The sequence below is a fragment of the Dendrobium catenatum genome, unplaced genomic scaffold (genome assembly GCF_001605985.2).
Source record: "Dendrobium catenatum unplaced genomic scaffold, ASM160598v2 fragScaff_scaffold_313, whole genome shotgun sequence".
NCBI classification, from domain to species: Eukaryota; Viridiplantae; Streptophyta; class Magnoliopsida; order Asparagales; family Orchidaceae; genus Dendrobium; species Dendrobium catenatum.
In genome coordinates this window covers 990,730-1,011,597 of record NW_021318775.1, presented here as the reverse complement: position 1 = coordinate 1,011,597, position 20,868 = coordinate 990,730, and the positions used below count along the sequence as shown (strand labels likewise).

The following is a 20,868-nucleotide window of genomic DNA, read 5'->3' as shown; positions in this document are numbered from 1 at the left end:
CCAATTATATTTATAAAAATAGTCATCAATTATCATAATACTATTATAAGACTTATAAAATTAATTTTTAATTGATCATTATGCCAAGCACCTTTGTAAACCTATTTATTATTTCTTTATTCTTTTATGATTATATATACCATTGCTTGTGACAGACGGTAACGATTTAGATTAGAACGCACGTGACTTCCGGTGGAGAACTAAAGAAAGAGACCGCAGTGGTACTTTTACTTAAATAAATGGTGTAGTTTCTCCTACAACGTCCCACATTCCTCCGGTGGAAGCGGGAGCAAGCTCATTGCTTCTCCTACTGTCGTCACCGACAAGGCTCTTCTAAGTGAAACTAGGGTTTAGGCCGGGTATCGTCGTTCTTACTAGTATGTTTCTTTATAGCGCTGCTATCCACCAGAATCTATGTTTTCTTTTGATTTAGACGGTATTTTTGGATCTTGTTTAGATTTCCAAGCGGGAACTTCAGTGTCGCGCAATGGATAGGTAGAGATGACATTTTTCTTTACTTTTTTTCATTCAGGAAGATAGTGGGGAATCTTTTGTGTAGGAGCTTATGGCGATACCAGTCGAAGAGGCCATTGCTGCCTTGTCCACATTCACCCTTGAGGTACTTGAACGCCAGATCCTTTAAATTGGGGAATGCGCTTCCGTTGTTAGATCTTTTGTTTGATTTTGCCAATTTCTCTGGGGCCATGATGAAAACCATTTGCCCAAGGCTAAAGAAAGGCGAAGAAGCGTTTAGCCGCAATTACCTAAATGCGCCATTTGCCGAAGAAATCCAATTTTATTTTTATACTGGTATTCATGTTGTTTCAGTGATATGGAATGTCTTGTTAATGTTTATTAGGCGAGTAAATTCAATATTTAGTGAAATTATCCTTATTGTTAAATCTTTAAATATTTAGGGCATGAATGCTAATAGTAATACCAAATTGAAGGAAAGATAATGGGAGCAGTAAAAGTTGACAAAAAAAGGTAGAAAATGGCCAATTTTATATATCCATATTTGTTTTTAATCTATTAGGAGGTTAGCAGCCTTTTTGTGTATCTATTCTGTCATCTTTGCTTTGCATTCTAATGGTTATGTACTATTGTCCTTTTAGTTAAGAGCTTAATTGTGTTATATTGACTCAGTTCTTACTCAAATTGGCTCTGATTAATTAGGAAATTTTGAATCCAGACCTGAAGGGAAGTTAACTTGAAACTTACCCATGGTTGTTGCAATTTGAGTCAAATTGGTTTCCTAAAAGTGGTTGAAAATGATATGTATTACTAACACAATATGTAGTATTTGCCATGTCATTTGTTAGTGTTCAAAATTGTAATGACTTCTTATTTTGATTAATAATGTTTTGTTTTTTTTATCAACAAATTCAAGGTACCAATCTTTAGCCATGTACACCAAAATTTGCCATGGCCAAGCTAATCAATACTCAATATGATTATGCTCCAGGTTCAATCAAGTTACCAAGCACTTGAACCACGTTACTATGAGATTTATAGTCATCCAAGGAAGCATTTAATTAAATTCGCCTAAATAAACTCGTATCAAAACTAAAGTTGCCCGAATCAACTCGTCACAAACTTAAATTGCCAAGAGAAATGTTCTACTCATCAATGAACTTGGCAATTGCAAGTTTTCTATACTCATTATTCAATGATGGTGTAGTTCGTCCTAACATCAACTTGGGAATGGGGTCTAGTGTGACTTCTTGGGGCCTAGTGTGACTTCTTGGGGCCAAATTTAATGAAGGGGTTTAGAGGATGAGCTTGACACATTTAATAAGATTTAGTTATATTTTGACACATTCTAATTATTTCTTTTTCACATCATATTCAACATTTTGATAGATATTTAGTAAGATACTAGATCTTCTCTCTCTAGTTTTCTTTTTCTTTGACCTTTTTCTTTTTTAGACTTGTTCCATAATTGTTAGTAAAGGTTATGTTATCATGTATAGATAAATTTGGAGCCAAAAGTCATGTTATTTTTCCTTACAACATTGAATTCTATATGCGGCTATGATGCACAAACACGGACACGTTAGTTTTTGAAAATATAGGACATGAACACGGATTGGACACGGTATTATAGTTTTTATATTTAAAAACTAGTGTATAAAAATTAAATAAGTATAATTTTAAAAATAATTTCAAAATAATAAGTCATTTTATTAATATTTGTGCTTAAAATGATTAGTATTAGGATGTCAAGAATCAGGCGTTGATGTCGTTTATCAGTCACTGAGAGAGGAGATGAAAATATCTTCACTGCCAAAAATAAATGAAAATGAGAATATTCGATGATTGGGTATTAAGTGCGGACGTTGATTTGGTATTGTGGATAGGAAATAAGAAATTTAATTTAAATCCCGCCAAATACAAGAAATTATATTTAAAAAAATTCATAAAATATTTAAGATACGCATGTCGGACACGCGTTCCAATTTGTATTTAATATTTTTTTAATCGGACACGTTTTCGGCCTGTCTGACACGTGTCAGAGGAGTGTCGGACGAGTGTCATGTCGGATACGGTGTCGGACACTGCCCGCCTCTTTGAGAAGAAGTGTCGGTGCATCATAGATATGCGGGAACCCTCTCTTCTCCTTCAAAGACCTAACATTAATGAAGATTAATCCATTTTTAATCACTTGATGCTGCTTTGATGCTAAACTCTTTCTTGATTCTTTCTCTTCCTTCTCTTTAGTTGGACTTGAAATAACCTGTTTAGGCAGAGGATGGTACAAATAGTTTTTTTAGCAATATGACAGATCTTTGAGTGGGGGATTGGGAATTGCTATTCATGCTAAGGATAGATTGATTCTAGGGAATCACTTAGTTAAAAAATGCAGAGAGAATAAAGTATGTAATATTTTCAAAATTGCAGTTACAATTGTTTATCAAATTGCAAGCAATTGAAATTTTATTTATAGGAATAAGGTTACTAGATAAAATCAAAATTATTTAAATTTAAATTTAGACAAGTCCTAGAAAAACCTAGCTTCTAATTTAAAATAAAGAAAATCATAATTTAAAAATAACCTTAAAGTATTAGAAAATATGAAAAATGCATGAAAAAAATTGAAATGTCTTAGCTCGTCTAAACTCTCTTGGGGTAAATAAACTATTTCTTTGAATAGTCATGCAAATTCCCTTTCTTGAAACTTTGGTTTCCATGGAGGATATTGTAGAGCTGGCTCATTAGCGTCTCTTGAATCTTCAACATGCACAATATGAACAAAGCAAGTAAAATCTAGAGGTTTTGGATTCAGATGTCTTTGTTCACCATTCATCTTCATTTGATTAATACCTTAAAAGTTCCCATTAGTCACATGTTGGTGGAAGTAGTGAATGATTTGTAATTGGGTGTATGTTCCGATACAACCAATATAAAATTGAGTTGTGGAAGACTTATTGAATTGGTAGGAATGAAGGCTTTAAGTGGACCTTTGGGTTTCTTAAAAGCCTTAGCTTTTCATGCATGAAAGATTCATGATTAGAGTTAGGGATCTAAGATGAGGACTTGAATTTTCCAATGAAAGACACCTTCACGCAAGAATTAGGATTTCAAGAAACATGTGAATTAGGATTTATTGGTCTGATCGGTTAATTAATCTTAAATGAGACTGCTGTTATCTTAGGTGTAATATCAATACGGTTAACCTGCAGAGTAGAAGAGGGTTGATTAAACTCTAATTCTTAAATGCTAGCATTCTGCATCTCATATTGATTTTGATGCATCTGTCCTCTATTCTTCATGCTCATATTCAGATCCTTATTATGAGGGTTCTTTGAGGCATTCCTTTGATTTGGTTTCTTCTAGCATTTGCTATGTTTTGATATGTGCATATAACATATACTTTTTCCTGCTATTCCATTGTATTAACTTCAATGTTTTTTTATCATAATAATAGTGATGTATTTACTGTACTGCAACAATCAAATCTTATGTCTGCTATATATTCTCGAAGCCTTAATTGCCTAACTTTTCATGTATGGTGGTTTTTATTTCTTTTCTTACTTTTCTGTTATCTTGTGATCTAAACAATGTACATGATATACATTGCATTTGTTGACTTGCTAGGATGAGCAGCCTGATGTGCAAGGACTAGCTGCTTTACTCTCTATTGAAAGATGTGCAACTACTAGCCCTACTGGTAAACCTGCCTACATATGACTTGTATTTTATATAGAAAAGCCAGTTGGGTCTGAAATACTTTTCATATGCCTTGCCTTATTAAGGTTGCGATGCTCGAACTTGTTTTACTGATTAATTAAGGGGATGGAACTAATGGGGCTTTGCTATTTGTTTTTTATGCTATATACAGAGAGAATTGGAATTGGGTAATGGGTGGAAAGTAGTAAAAGTGAGGTGTGTTAATATGCAGCAAAAACAAATGATCTTGAACTAAAAGATCGGGTTATCTATGATCTATGTATTAGAATATCGAACTAGAACTATATATGTCTTACAATATACAATACAAATAAAGAATTCAAATAAAGAAGAAAAAAAAAAAAGAAAGAGGAGTGTATCGAACTTCAGTCAAAATACAATGAATATATGATAGAATTTGGGGGAAAAGAAATGGAAATGTGGATCCAGTCGTTTAGGGGCGGTTCCACGAAATTCTAATATAGAAAGAAGAAAATACTGAGATTAGGATAGGAATAATTCATAGTTAGAAAAAATTGTATTAATTCATTATTACGATATTCTTAATATTCTTCTATTAATGAATATGACTCTCTTTATTTAGATTTATAGTAATTAATAGTGATTCTATTTTCTATTATAGTACTTCGAAGTCATTCAAATTCTAATAATTCAAAAAAGAAAAATTTACGAATTTTCTTTCTAGTTAGTAACTTTTATTAATCTAGATATAGAATATAGATTCTTTTTTGGTTCGGGTCAAAAAGAAAATGAAGAGAGTTCTAAAGTGAAGTCGATCCAAAATGAAAAGGAGGTTCATGGCCAAGGGTAAAGATATCAGAATTAGAGTGATTTTGGAATGTACCTGTTGTGTTCGAAAGGGTGTCAATAAAGAATCGCCGGGCATTTCTAGATATATTACTTAAAAGAATCGACACAATACACCCAATCGATTAGAATTTAGAAAATTTTGTCGCTATTGTCAAAAGTATACGATTCATGGGGAAAGAAATAAATAGATGGAACGGAATGCGTGTGTGATTTTTCCAAGTAGCGGGAAGAGTAAGAACTTTACATCTTCACATATATAATACAAACCAAATCCTATTTTGGTCGAATCTGAAATGAATAAGAAAAAAAAGAGAATTCTATTTTCTAGATTCTTTTATATATAAGGAATAAACAAACAAGGAATAAGGAAACCATGGATAAATCCAAACAACCTTTTCGTTCATTGACAGTGTTGTGATACTGACGGGTTGCTGCAAAAACATAAAATGAAACTTCAAAATGCTACGACAGACAGCTTACGAATCCATGGAAAAGAGAGATTTAGAGAGATTATATGCGATGGAACCAAAAAAAGGTGCAGAATGTATAAAATTGTGATAACTTAGTAGACTTGGGTTCATAGCTTTCCCCTAAAGGTAAGCATAGATAATGGAGAGTTTTTTTTTCATCCGTTTGATAAATTTTTTTATATTTTCTTATTTACCCTTTTAGGGACATCCTTCGGGACAAAATTGCCTGCCATGTTTCTGTTGTTCCAAGAAATTTTATCTGAAGTTATATTTGAGGGTATATGTAAATTTTTCCTTTTTTTACTAATATGCGTTATTTAGTTTTATCCTTAGCTGGACCGTGATCTTTGAATTTTATATCATGCCTGTTATATGCATATTCCAATTGAAGCAACATTATAATTTTCATTCTAAATTTTCCTATCATTTTAAGGTTTGCTTGCTTTATCATGCTAATGTAAACGAGTTTTATATGAGATATTTCTTGAAACGCCTATTCATGGGCTTTTACCAAGCTATTGATGCATGTGAATCGGCTATCTTTCACCATTTTTTGGAGTGGAAAACCTTTATAGATTTGCATTATCACAAATGTTCATTGCTCTCAATTTCTTTTATCCTGTAGAGTATGCTGATGTTTCTGCTTATCGATTATCTCTCATGGAGGATACAAAAGCAATAAACCAATTGGTAATTACTATTGATGATCTTTATATTGATTTAATTCTTAATTTTTTTCCGGGCCCTTTCAGTGTGATAATGTATTTTGGTTAAGTTCACACTCATTTTTGCACATAGCATACCTATTATTTTTATCCTAGGAGTCTTGAAAAGTCAGAGAGGTACGTTGTGCATGATTCCATTTTAAAGGGAAAGGGTATACTTTATTATTAATTTATTTCAATGCGTGTCTCAGCCTTCTAAATTTACTTCAGGCTTCCCACCATATATTCTCATTTAAATTTCTGTAGAGGTCTGACATCATGTAAATATCAACTTATGGCTTGTTGAAATAGCTATTTTTTGCTTGATGAAAGACGTTCTTCTTAATGCTGTTTTTTTATTGAATTATTCTACTTGTTGCTGATGATAGAAATTGGAGATAACTTGTAGTTAAGAATACTGTATGGTTTCTTAAACAAGTGGTTTGGAGGGAAGCTATATGTTTTTGTGGGTATTGAGTGCTTTCTTACCCTATAATTAGAGTCAATTGGATTTGAGTGTTGAGTCGTAAATCAAACCCTCATTTCTTGCACAATTTTCCTCTCTGTTTTCCTTTCAAAACTTAAGAGATTCTCTCGGCTAAGTTCGAGGTCAAATTTCCTCATAAACCTACAAAATAATCCTTCCCCCAACATGATCTCTGGACCATGTCTTCCAACCGTCTAAACTCCCACCCTACCTAGCACTCATCCATACCAAAATATTCACCCACATCTAGAGAATAACCTTTAATGTTTAGCAAAGGTTTTTTTGTATAGAAGTAGAAAGAGGAGGCTAGACTAGGTCATAAAGTTGCTCTGTCTACTCATATGGATAGGCCATCTTTGTCTCATCCATTGCATCTACAAGCCACAGTTGATGGCTCTCTGTTTTGTGGGTTGATTTTTTGCCCCACCTGCCATGCCTATGTTTTATAATTTTTTTCTTGTTATACCCTCCTCTCTACTCGTACTATGTTATTTGATCGTTGCACCCACAAGTTACTTCTAAGCCTCACTATCACTTTGCTCTGAGAACGTCACACCCCATTTTGATCTCCTATAGTCAATATAATATGTAACAAGGAGAGAGAATCTGAACAAACCTCTCTTACTAACACCCATCCTGAAATACTTATGTCAAGTGAGTAGGAAATGGTCAATCCAAACTCTTCCAAAACTTCAAGTTTTTTGAAAACTTAAGACTAGAATCAATATTTCATAATTAGAAGCATGTTCAAATACATCTAGTAAATACCTCAAGTAAAATATAGAGCTTGACTAAATTTTTAAATAACATTTAACATACTCAAAAGTGTCTGTAAATCTTTCACTTGGACCTCTGTGCACACCCGAAACGTATGTACAGAAAATGGGTTGTCAACTATCCTGCCTATTATCCCACTGTTTTCTTTACATTTCCTTACAATACAACCACTGCTAATGAGCTAGAGCTCAATGAAATATGCAAGCAATGTATAAAAAATAATAGTAAACATATTCATAATCAATTGAAAACACTTGTAAATTTCTATACTAGATATAAGAGATGCATAGCATCAATTTCTGTTGTCTACTTTTCAATACTTTTATGCTAGTTATATGATGATTATATGCTTTTTACAGCTTCCTAATTCAAAATTGGGTTTGCATTCCCAACTTTTAGAATTGAAGTTAACGATAACACACCTATGATGTTAATATTGACACATAATATGATGAAATTTACGATAACACATCTAGACTATGTAGCTAAATATTCGATCGAACATCTTTTTGAATCGTCTGGGTCATATGCAGTTTCTTCTTGAATTTGACTGATAATCAGGATGAAACTTATAGTTTTGTTATCTGAACCCATTAGAGAATAATATTTTCACCTTCCGAGGCGATATATCATTCATAATGACGTGTTTGACTTTAAAATTGAAGTTATAAAAATAATTTTTTTTCAAAGAAATTACAATTTCAATTGTTTTGCACCTTTCCTTTCCAAATCAAGTAGTAAAAACATCTAGCTATATATTTAGACTTTCATTTATTATTTATTTTTTGATGATTTTAGTTTTTACATTGATTGCGAATTAGAATTGCACTTTTTCTTAAGTTTCTTTCACTATTTTGCTTTAGGGTGTCTCAGACTAGGGGTGTTAATATTTGATATGACATGAAAATCCGATTCAAATTTGCCTAAGCAAAGATAAAATGAATATAAGACCTAAAATCAACAAAATTTCAAAATTAATGTATGACCACTCTTAAAAAAATAAAAATAAAGATGTATGACTACTCTTAGGTCAATCTTTTAAAATGTGGTTAATATTTCACTAGTTCACTTCACAGTGACTACTGGCTAGTTCTAATTAGCCATACCGTTCATGCATAGCCTTGGTCAATCATATAGATTTTTATCTTTTATCACATAGAGGGATTATTCAACATTGCATTAGCATATTGCAATTCATGATTGGGCTTGATGCCCATTCCTCTCCTTTGCCTCCCATCACTCTCGCATTTACATAAGACTGTACTGTATGGATTTAAGATGCTAGGTGAAGTTTTAACTGATATCCCTTTTCGAGCAGAGTGGTAAATCCAAGTTGGGGCTGCTTAGATCCATGGTGGGATTTAAGTTCCCTTTACTGTCTTGCATTAGCTAGGTTGAGGACGTTAATGCTGAGAGTATAGTATGCTTTTTGTAGATCTAGAATTAAAGGCTGGTGGTATGAATATATTGTCACATGCCTTTTCATTTGATAAGCTCTCCATTCTTAGGAGGCTATAAATCCGACTTATTGACATCACACTGATGACATATCTTTCATCTTTCTCTCCTGCATGCTTAATGTATATGACTTCTCTTAAATTGATTTCTCCCCTTCTGACCGACTGAGTGATTGCATGATCTTTGAGTGTGTTGATTAGCCTATTGAGCCTATTTCTTTTGAGTTAAAAGAACCTAGAAATCCCACTATGCACCAGACCAAGAAGATGATAAACTATCATCCATAATCGAGAGCATTCTTAGGCCAAGGTTTATGATGTAATTAATCACGGGGGCTTGTACCCGTGAGAAACCGACACCCACATCAAATAATTCCCTCTCGAGTTGATGTATCAAATGGGGAAAGTGTCGTGACTATCAAATTATATATATTATTATCCATCGAAATGTGTCGGCGAAAGCCATCATTTTTCATGGATAATCATATGTATGATTCCATCTGATCTTTCATTGGCCTGCTTGAGTAGAGTATAAAGGTCTGCAACCATTTTGTCCGATGGGACAGTGCCATTATACTCTTTTTATTCTGACCTATGCTAGCAGTATCCTTTCGGAGACCCACACAAACGAATAAACATTAAATAATAAAAGTTACTAACTTGCTATAGCATAGCTATTATGATTATACGCACCACTTGGACCACATTCTTCTCTCCGATTTTCTCAATCTGTGCATCAATCAGTTCAAAAAGATTCATTGTAGTCTTCGAATATTCAAATGCATCTATGGACTACAAGAATATTGTATTTGGATAGTGAATTAACTAAAAAAATTATAATAAACAGTTCTCTATGATCAATTCACCTATCTAATACAAGAGTTTATCCTTGTCTCGCCAATTTTGTTTGTGATCCTCCAAATATTTCTTAGCATTCTATTCTCTTTTTTAAGTAGAGGGACTCTCAACTCATGATAGGACGATTATTTAAGCCTGGTTTATATTAGACAGTAGTCTCAATCATATGATCAAAACTCTCAAGCTTCACTGCATTGAAAGGAATGCTTGCTTGATAGAATTATCTAGCTATGTATTATATAGTTCTTTCACTTATTTTCATCTACATTTTTTTTTATTCCTATTTTCTCATATTTTTTCTTCTTGAGACTTCTTGTTCAATTTTTTATACAGGAAATGAGCCATAGGGCTGATGCATTGCTTCAAATGATCTCTTATCATAGTGCATAGACATTTGAATATCTGATTCTTCAATAATACTACCAAGCTCTCCTTATCTTCCATACAGAAATTTGTTTTATTTATTTTTGTTCCTTCTTGATAAGCAAAAAATCCCTCTCTTACATCTAAACACACCTTATTATACTAAGTAGCATTACTCTTTTTAAATGTTTTAAAAGGTCTGTTAGAATGCTCGCTGGTTCAAGATATACCGCCATTTGTATCTTTACAGTAATAAATGCATGCATGACAAAGAGTACTTGAATTGGATTTCAACTTTGTGTTTTTTCAAGTTGGATATTTTCTCCTCGTGTTTGGATTTGGCTATACGTAAATTTCTCCGTAAGTAAATAATTTAATATTAAAATAAATTTAATTTAAAAATTATAGAATTAAGATAATTAATTACACAAATAACATTTAAGAGCTTGTTAAGGAAATAAAGGTCTTAAATGCAGCTTCTTGATTAATTATATTGGGAATTGGACAATTAATCCTATTTATATTGGATTGGCTCTTGTGTTGCACCATATCTCGTGAGAAGCACTTTTCAATGCATGCTTATAAAAAGCCTTGAACTCATATTGTCGGTCTGGTAAAAATTGCTGTTATGATTATGTTGATTGTCTCAAGGCCTATCCCTAATTAAGAAACTCTTCTGCTATGCGCCCTATTTGCTGAGTGTTGCTCTCTTTATCACGGTATGGACACATAAGATATGTGTTAAATACTCATGATCAAATGGAGCCTGCCAACGTGCTACTTTCTCTGCAGCGTTGGCCGCTCTGAGCTGTTGTAATGCTCTAGAAGCTCCACTAGCTTCGTCTTTTGCGTTACTGCTATCCCTTGTTACTGATGGTTTGTTGGATGTCAACGGTCTCACTATTCCTTTATCCCTTGCATCTTCATATACGGTTGTTGGGCCTATTGATTTAATAAGTGCCTAGTCTGGAAACACTATATGTTCGCTTTCTGAGCGTTCATCAGTACTCCTACTCTTTCTTCTCCATGTGAAGTTGCAATCGTGCTCTGCTATGTTACATATGATTGTTCTGATGTGAAACCTGATGATTAAAGCTCTATCCAGTCTCAAGATTCAATCATAAGCCTTATTCGTTTTGTAGATAAAATGTTTCATCTTATGTTCTCTGATAGGAAATACTTGATTTCAAGTATTTCCTATTCACTTCCACAACAAATCGCAATACAAACTGCTGTCCACAGCAGGAAAACAGCCCAAAACAGTGGAAAAACAGAGAAAAATGGCAAGAAATTTGGAGAAAGACTTGTATTTTACTAATAGCTGCAAGAAAAATAGCAAAGATGCAAGGGTCCTCTATTCGAGAGGAGGATCGCACTCTCCCAATCTCTAGAGTTCGATCTAGAGCCCTAGCCACCAAAGAAGAACAAGAAAACTCTCTAAATATGACATAACCCTTATCCCTTCTTTCCTCCCTACTTAATGCATACAATTCAAATCTAATACAAAAGGACCTAATTACCCTTGCTTCCCCTCCTTTTGGCTCCAAGATTCAATTCGAATTTCAAGTGGTCCCAACCTAATTCCCCTCTTCTTGCTTCCGCCGGCTCCTCCTGGCGTATACGAGCTGAGCCGGCCCAAGAGGCTGGGCCGGCTGGACCGGTCCTCCTTGGACCGGTCTAACATTCTCTTGTTGAGGCAAAAATAAAAATATAGTTTTTCTTCTTTCTCTCAGGTTTATTTAATTCCAATCCAGACGCAATAACTCTTCTAGTGATTTTGACAATCTAGACTTAATAGGTGTTTGTTTTGCCCGCTTGCTTTTTTCTTCTTGGATAGATTAATTTTAATGTTTTCTTGATCCAATGCATTTCGTCTTTTTTTAGCTGGCAGTTCTTTGTTACTGCTAGTTAATGTAAACTTTTAGTTATTGAATTTGGTCGCTTAACAGAAGATTCACCCATTTCTCTACATACCACCAAATGCATTACCCTCTTCTTCCAAAATCCCACTCACCATCACCACATCATTGAGGTAATATTTCAATAGGCCAGCTCATGGTTTACTTGGTGAGGAATTATGATATCTTTTGGTCAAGTGGCAATGATGATTGAAACTGATTATTGCGAGAGATGAACTGAGGAACACGTAGTGCTTAATCTATGAAAGCTTGATTTATGGGTTCTACTTATGATGGATTTGCTCCTACAAAAAATTGTTATCCCCAAAGAATTTTTTGAAATGCAATTCCTATGCACTCTGTAGGGGCAGTTTATGTTGAACTTTAGAATCATTATGGATACAGAGAGCATCCTCACTATTTTCATTCGTTGAGGCTGTGTATCATGGTTGTCACAGGTGTTAAAAAATCTCAGTCATGACAAGGATTATAACGGGCCAACTCAAAATATCATGCATCTTTGGTTTGCTAAGATGAATATTGAATGTGATTTGCTACCTTTAATTCTTCTGTACACCGGGTATCTTCCCAGCTGAAATGTGTGGAATTACAGGAATGATTTCTGCAATATACTCAGCTACGACTTCATCTGTCCTAGTCTAGGCCTTTGATGCACTTGCTTTGTTGGCTTTGGTCTTACTAAAGAAAACAGACTCGCATTCATACACCTACTCCTTCAAAGTTGATTTTATATCACCTAATTCTTCTATTTCATTGATTTCCCTCTTACTTTAGCTTAGTATATCTTATTTAGCTCAAGTTTTGTTGATTTAGAACGCCAATATAGGCTTACTCCACTTGTAAAACATGCAGAATACTCTGATCCAGGAAGGAAAGGAAATGGTTTCAGTGCTGTATACATATCGCAGCTGTGTCAAGGCTCTTCCACAGGTTGTGCTCTATGTAACTTTCCAAATTATTATTGAGCCATAATCTGTTGTTCAACCATAATCTTTTCACAATTACTTTATTGAGGCTATTTACTTTTCTGGTCTGACTTGCTCTTACACTTTTTAGCTGATATGAAGGTTTTTGTTTTTATATTTATCTTGAAAGATTTATTTTTTTAAAATAAATTTCTTTTTACACGTGTAGACTCATGTGAAACATGTATTGTAATAATCATTAATCAGAATGAAACCTGAAGAGATGATTGATATTGGAAGTTATAATTATGTTTTCTTCTAAAAATGACTAAATGTGTAGGATAACTATTTTGAATTAGATTGTAAAGTTGTATCTTGTTAAATATAGACACAGTGATGGAAATCCTCATGTTTCTTTTCATCAAAAGCATCATATATCAAGCATTAATTTTTATGTAATTTATGTATTTGTTTTCTCTAGTAGGTTTCTATTATTAGTTTGTTTTATTTATTATTTTGTTTTGAGGGCTTGCCAATGTTGATGGCTTAAAATGGATTGTAACGACTGAGAAATGTATTTCCTAATTTTAGATTAGTTTATTTGATTAACAAGATTTTGTTCTTGATTTGGTTTAGGTTGATGCCCAAGAAGGTAAGTTATGTGCGTGTGCATTATACTTTCATGATGCTTATAATAAAGGAGAATTGGTGGCTATTTTGGAGGGTCAGTGTTGGGTTGATGGTGTTGAAATTATGCATTTATTAAAAAAAAGTTAATGCAGGTGCTATAATGGAAATGTTGCTTTATGTTTGCTTTGTTTGCATGCATGTAGGGATTTAGTGCTATAACTTGCGAATAAGTTGTGTTTTGTGAGTTGTCTTTTTTTCCTCTTTGACCTTATCTTGGTTCAAGTATGCAAGTGGCGTGATTCTTGGCAAGGTTTGCATACTCCCATAGAAGTGGGGACTCGTGACCTGATGGGACTGCAATTCTGGTGTTTTTGAAATTTCAAATTAAAATTAAAATTATATTAAACTATTTTAGAGTTTAACAATTAATTTAGGATTAATCTGAATTTAAATTAAGATTAATCCCGTGCCAACCTTATTTAAATGGATTGGTTACGAGTATTCTAAAAATAGTGATATGAGGTAAATAATTAAAAGAGAATATGAATATCTGACATAACTTAATTAAAATATTATAAAAAATGCTAGGTAAATAAATATTATTTATAAATTATAATCCTTTAAATTCAATCCTTACATAAATCTTTTAAGTATTATAAAAAGTATTAAGTATGATTTATGGAATTCTTGCTAACATTTTTCTTGTTTTTTTGCATCATTAATATATTGATTTTTACATATTATAATGTAAGAATTTAATGTGTAATTTCCATTAATTTGTGTAATTACTATGCATCATTTTTTTACATGTCACTTGTTCGGGGCTTGTTGTGTTTGTTTCCTCATGTCATGGGTGCTAGTTTTAGTGGTTTTAGTCTCCTATTGAGGCTTATCTTAAAAGAGTTTTTGTGTTATGATCCGACCTGAAGTCTTGAATTAATGAGGAACAAATGGTTGAACTTATATCATAATTCTTTTAACTACAAAATTAACCAATAAACTTAACATCCAATTTTATCTAAAGAGGCACTAAAATAATTTCTAGTTTAAACATACAATAAAACAATTTTTAACATTTTCAATTGACTCTTGTCTTCTGTACACGAAATCTTCTCAATTAGCCATTTAATCAACATGGGGTTTACTTGAAATTTTAAATTTAATGATTTGAGTTTTCAATAATAAATTCAATGGTTAATTACAGTTCATAATATATTACTAAACATGCATGCAATCAATTATACTAAATTGTCAAGCTATTTATTTATTTACATATAAATATTTAATATAAATCCGACTATTGAAAATTCTTGATTGATAAAATGTTCTTTAAGATTTCAATTCCTTTTAAATTTTTACCATTTTATTTGTTCATTTGTTTCAGGATTACCATCTAAAATTTTGGACCAATGAAGGTTTAACTATTTTCATTTAAATTTACATGTATGGGTACGTTACATCCTCAGCTAGTATTATAAGGGGTGAACTCTTACATTTGCATGCATATGTTTTTTCCATTGTAATAATTTCCATATCATATCATACTTCATTCATTTCATTTCATTTTTATCTACATGTACATATCAATCTATGCAATATGCATTATCTCATATATATATATATATATACACACACGCACACACACGTACATTATATTGGAATACAATTTTCTCATTTAATATAAAACAATCATTTTAAAATTGAACAAGTATACATATAAGTTACAGTATAAATTAGTGCATTAAGCCAATAATTAAACTGTTTATGCTATAAAATAAAATATAATCTCCCACTTCACTTCTTTTCGTGTGCTGAAACCCTCCCAAATTCCTTGAGGTCTTAAATGACCTTCCTTATTGCACCACCTTAAATCAAAGACATAATTTTATAAATTTACTCAACTATTTTAATATTTATATTTTTTTAACTTCAAATTACATCTACATTACCATATTAAATTCTTACCTAAACATCCCTGAGAACCTTTGCTTGATTCTGATATTTTATCTCAACTCAACAATTTAATTCCTCCATTGATCCAAAATAGCATTAAGCACTATTAGAATTAAATCATGAAGATATCGAATGTCACCAAAGTGACATTGAATATCATCAAAATAACAGAGAACACATCAAACATTATTAAAGACAATGTCTAATGTGTGGAACGTTGCCAAAAACAACGTCAAATGCCCCCAAATTTTCAAGTCATATTTCTAATTACATTTCCTATCATATTCCATGAAAACTATATTGCTTACCTACAATTTATTCCCTCGTAGAATTTAGATAGTACCGATTGAACTTCTTTCTATTGAGCAATTGCATAATCTATTTAAATTAGTTTAATCAAATCAAAATCATAAGTCCATTCTTTTCAATGCCAAAAATTGAGATTCACTTACTCTATTCCTTCCTTTATGTTCCTAATTCCATTGAATTGGTTGAGGCTTTTTTTAGTCTTTGATTGAAATTGTGAACCCGTTGGTAGTACTCTACTCCATCTTATTCCTCTTTTTTCAACCTCGCCAAATTGCTCTAAAATGGAGTCAAATGAAAAAAATCCTGTGTACTTCTTGTCGAACATGACACCCAAATTCCTCTTCTCCTTCATCTTGGTTGGGCACGACGAACATAAGAATGCACAAAACTTGAGTTCTTTGTCTTCTTCTCTTTCTCCTTCAGCAAACATGAGCTGACCCTTTCCTCGGCCTTCGATCCTTTCAAACTTTGCGAAATCAATTGAATTTTGGAGGTGTTTGATCTCATTTTTTTTTTTGCATGTTTTGGGTATTATGGAAGCCATTAGGTGCTGCGAGTAGGTGCTCGCAAGCATGCTAGAGCGAACATGCAAGAGCACATAGGGCTTAGAAATAGAAGAGCCTGGTTGGAGAACTGATGTGAGGCCTAGCCCCACGGTGAGCGCATGTGAGTATGGACGGGTGATAGGGATGAGTGGTTAGGGTGTTTGGAAGGGAAATCTTGGAGAAGAGAATGTTTGTATATTTTTTATTAGTTTATGTATTACCTAATAAAAGGTACAAGTCTGGATTGTTAGCATATTCTAATTATAATTGTTTGTTTGAATACATTCAATGAGATGCATGATCTTCGGTTACCAAATTTACATTCACTTTATATTTTACTTGAAGTGAAACCATATCTTGATTTCTGTTAGCAGTACGGGATGACTATTCTAATTATTTAATCTAAGAAAGATGGACTAAATTGTCATAAATTAACTTTTGATTAATATTTTACTAAATCCCTATTTGAATATCTTCGCACATTTGAAGCCCTAATCAAAGGGTTATTGAGGAAAAATTAGCTTTGTGGTTCTTAAAAAAAAAAAAAAAATTTTTTTGGTTCTTATAGTTTCTCGTAGACATTACAGATCTTTTCTTGCTGCAGAAAATGAAGTGTGATCAAAGGCCTTAAAATTATTGGTGCAGACTATTATTGCAATTTGCTGGCCATTTTTTCATTTTTTAATGAATGGTTTTGTTTACATGATTCTTAGTTATTTGAAGGCTAGCCGGATGATTAAGAAATTAAGATGCGCATGCAGTAAAGTTTAAAAGTAACAGCTTTTATAAATTTGAAAGATGGCATCTACAGCTTCAATTCAGCAGTTTCAGCCGCTGCGAAACTGTCTAACATAGAGATTAATTTTTAATAGCACTTTGTATGCTGCTTGGTATCTAAACTCTAATAAAGAATCATTGTGCCTTTGTGCAACTTTTGCCTATTTGCTAACAAAAAACTGCTGTCTATGAAATCAACAATAAAGTATTCTATATTTATTTTTTTTCTATTTGGTGTAGATTTTATACTCAGGATTAGTATGGATGAAAATATCCTTCAATGTTATATTATTTATAAACTATTCAAATGACACATGCGGACTCCGACTTATAGTGAAGCTATAACTTTTAATGTTATTTCCAGCAAATGTTAACCTCTATCTCTATCTTCAACCTTTATTTTTATGTGATATGAGACTGAGAGGTATGAACTTCGTATTTAGCTGCCTGATTCCATGAAGCACAACCAAGCTGACCTGTACCTTGAAACCTACCAAGTTCTTGATCTGGAGATGAGCCGTTTGCGTGAAATTCAACGGTGGCAGGCATCTGCAGCTTCAAAAGTAAGCATCTTCGTAAATGCTCATCTTTTATTTATATTTTCTCCTAATATTTTTTTTTATTTTGTTCATTTATTGATGAAACAATATCCAACTTTAGATGAAGATTTGTCAAAGATTTAATAGTGCCAGTGTTCGATCAAATATTCTTTTTCAACTTCCAAACCTAATGCTCTTTATTTACTTATGAGATTTATTCTTTAGAATCCCAACTGATTCATGGACTCATCTTCTATCCGCTAATTATTTAGTTTATGTGCAAGCTATACATTATAAAACTATTTCATGTTTTGAATCATCAAACCGTGGAGTATCTTTTTCATAATAATGAAAATTGGATTTTGTACTTAAAGCATCCAAGATGCTACCTGTATAGGTGGGTCATATCATACTTTGTATTCATTGAGAATCTAAACCGTCTGCTATCAAACACCAATGTCATTTTCAAAGATGCATACTATATAAAGACAATTATCAATTATGCTACTATGTATTCATTTCATATTTTTAATTGATGATATAAATGAAAACTTGAATATAGTTAAATTGAGCATGATTTATTTACTTTGCTGGTTGGATATTGTTTTAAGTTGTTTTATATATCCTGAGTGTAAAACCTAAGTTGTTTGATTAGCATAAAGCATCACAAGAACATTAGGCTGTTAATTTTATCTAATTTCAAAGTTCTAGATGAAGATTTTATGTGGTCTGTGTTAACTGTCTTACCGGCTTTGAGCCTAAGCCTAAGACTGATGTATGGAGTACCATTACATTGCCAGGTGCATGACAGTGATTCTGACAATTGGAGAGTTATAATCTCCACATCTTTAGATTTGTAATCCTATCTTGCATTTTTTTTTGAAAAGTGTGCTATGATTGCATTTGTTTGAGAAAGATTTGACTTGGAATTTTTTTTTGAAAATTCAACAGTTTTCTTTCATCTCATGCAGTTGGCAGCAGACATGCAGAGATTTTCTAGGCCTGAGCGGCTGATAAATGGGCCGACCGTAACTCATTTCTGGTTTGTCAATCCTTATGTCGTATATCTTTTTAAAATTTACATGGTAGGACTGTTTGATTGGAACTTTATTCAGCATCTACGATTATGACTGTGGCTTTGGCAACATGTACTTTGCTATTTTTTCTTCCATTTTTAAAGATAGCAGAGCTTCTTTCCCTGCAAACTGCAGCCGATATGCTTGCCATGTAATTGCTTTTGTGATTGAGAAATCATTAACATTTTAAGCAGCTCAGTTAGCTAGAATGAACTTGTCAGCAGGTCAACACCATGAATCAATGTTAGTCAAGAAAACTTTGATGTTTATTTTCAAGCAGTGTTTATTTTGGGTTTGTTTTCCTAAACATTTTGTAGTCTTTATTCTTTTTGGATTAAATTAAATTGAATTTAATAAACAAATAGAAACACCAGAGCACCTCAGGGGAGTGAGACCTAAACATTACTGATTTGTTACGCTCTTCTGCATTTTGTAGTCTTTACTCTTTCTGGATTAAGTCAAATTGAATTTTATAAACAAGTAGAAACACCAGAGCACTTTAGTGTGGGTGAGATCTAAACATTTCTGATATGTTAACGCTTACACATGAATTTTTCTATTCATTAGCTTGAAAAGAAAAATGTTCCTTTATTGATTGTAATTTGTAATAAACCTAATTGAGTATAAGGTCAATAAATAGAACTTGGTATGGTGTGTTCTTCTCCTAACAGTAGAAGAGAAGCAGGCTTTAGTGGGGAGCTAGACTTGTTTTGGAAGACATATGAAGTATAATACTTGGAAAAAGCTGATTTATGTTCATAGCTTTGTCATGGTAGTCATCCCGTGGCCGAAAATGGGTCGAGGTTGGCTGAACAATTCTCCTTGGACATTCAATGATTGTTTGGGCCCTGCTTACCTTCATCCATTCTCCTATCCAAATGAATTTAACCTAAGGCCTCTCAACCTTTATGTTTATTCTCTGCCACTGCTTAATCTTGGTAGTTTTATTGTTGTATTTTCCTTAATTTTAATTCATACGTTTACAAGATATTGCTTATTCAAGCGTGGATTAGATTGGGCGTTCAATACTATTGTGCTGGAAGATTAAAGTAGTTGATTTTTGGGCCTTATCTGTGCTTTGTCATGTTTAATTCACATATGAAAAGTTTATCAGTTCTAGCTTTCATGGAAAACTGGATGTGATTAATTTATGGATGTCCTGGTATAATTTTAACTTGTATGGTTGACATGAGGTTATTCGACCAATTTAACTATTCATGTGTTATACTGCTTTATTCTAGCATCAGCCTGATTAACAATTTAATATGAACTGATGGCTTAAAAGTCCAAATCTTTATTCAAACTAGTGAGCCCTGGCCATGGGGTTCATATTTTGTTTTTCCTTTTAGTTTTGATTTTGAAATAATTTGTAATTGACTCAAAGTTCCTTATCTCATTCTCTGTAGAATGTTGAGGGCATGCTATTGTATTATTTGCTAGCCAGCATTGTTAGACAGGACAGCTTTCCAGCTGGGTTGTGTACGCATATGATCTGGTGAGTTGGAAGTGCTTGTGGATGTTGTTTGTAGGATCTTTTGTAGATTAAGATGAAAAATATGATTTATGTTGCTCCCTATTGTCTAGTGCAAAACTTAGAAGTACGGAAGCTCATATGTTGAAAAATATGATTTAGGTTGCTCCATATTGTCTATGGTAAAACTTAGAACTACGGAAGCTCTCAACAATATCACGAGAAAGTGATAAAACAGAGTGAGAATTAGAAACTAAAGTTAGAGGGGGCATAGGTTGGGTCTAGTACTATAGTTTTGCTTACATGTGCCCACCCATTTCAAAGAACTATGAAGTCTTAAAGAAGTTGAAGAAAGTAAAGAAGGTGTGGCATCTATTATGCCGCCCAACGGTGTTTTCATGACCCGACCCGGATATTCAAACTAATGAGGGAACTGACATTCGGACGATTAATACAATTACTACAATTACACATAACAGTAATAACTAACAATCCACAAACATTGAAGAGCCACTAACAAATTATTCATTTGTTCATGAATATAAGCCAGATTATACCTGTTATCATTTGAGCACCTTCTTATGTACACAAATCCTCTCTTTTAGGCATTTCTACTTATCAAGAGAC

At 32.9% G+C, this 20,868-nt stretch overlaps 1 protein-coding gene across 1 annotated transcript in view; it reads left to right on the top strand.

Moving 5' to 3' along the window:
• Window positions 1-242: 242 nt before the first annotated feature.
• The window catches only part of LOC110092698 (protein PIR), a gene marked incomplete in the record, with an annotated part of 173,885 nt that continues 153,259 nt past the window's right edge, over window positions 243-20,868 (top strand). The window contains 7 exon segments of the mRNA XM_028693516.1: window positions 243-359; window positions 533-619; window positions 4,099-4,171; window positions 6,097-6,161; window positions 12,889-12,966; window positions 17,599-17,718; window positions 18,666-18,736. Of these exon segments, the coding sequence (XP_028549349.1) occupies window positions 566-619; window positions 4,099-4,171; window positions 6,097-6,161; window positions 12,889-12,966; window positions 17,599-17,718; window positions 18,666-18,736 (461 nt within the window).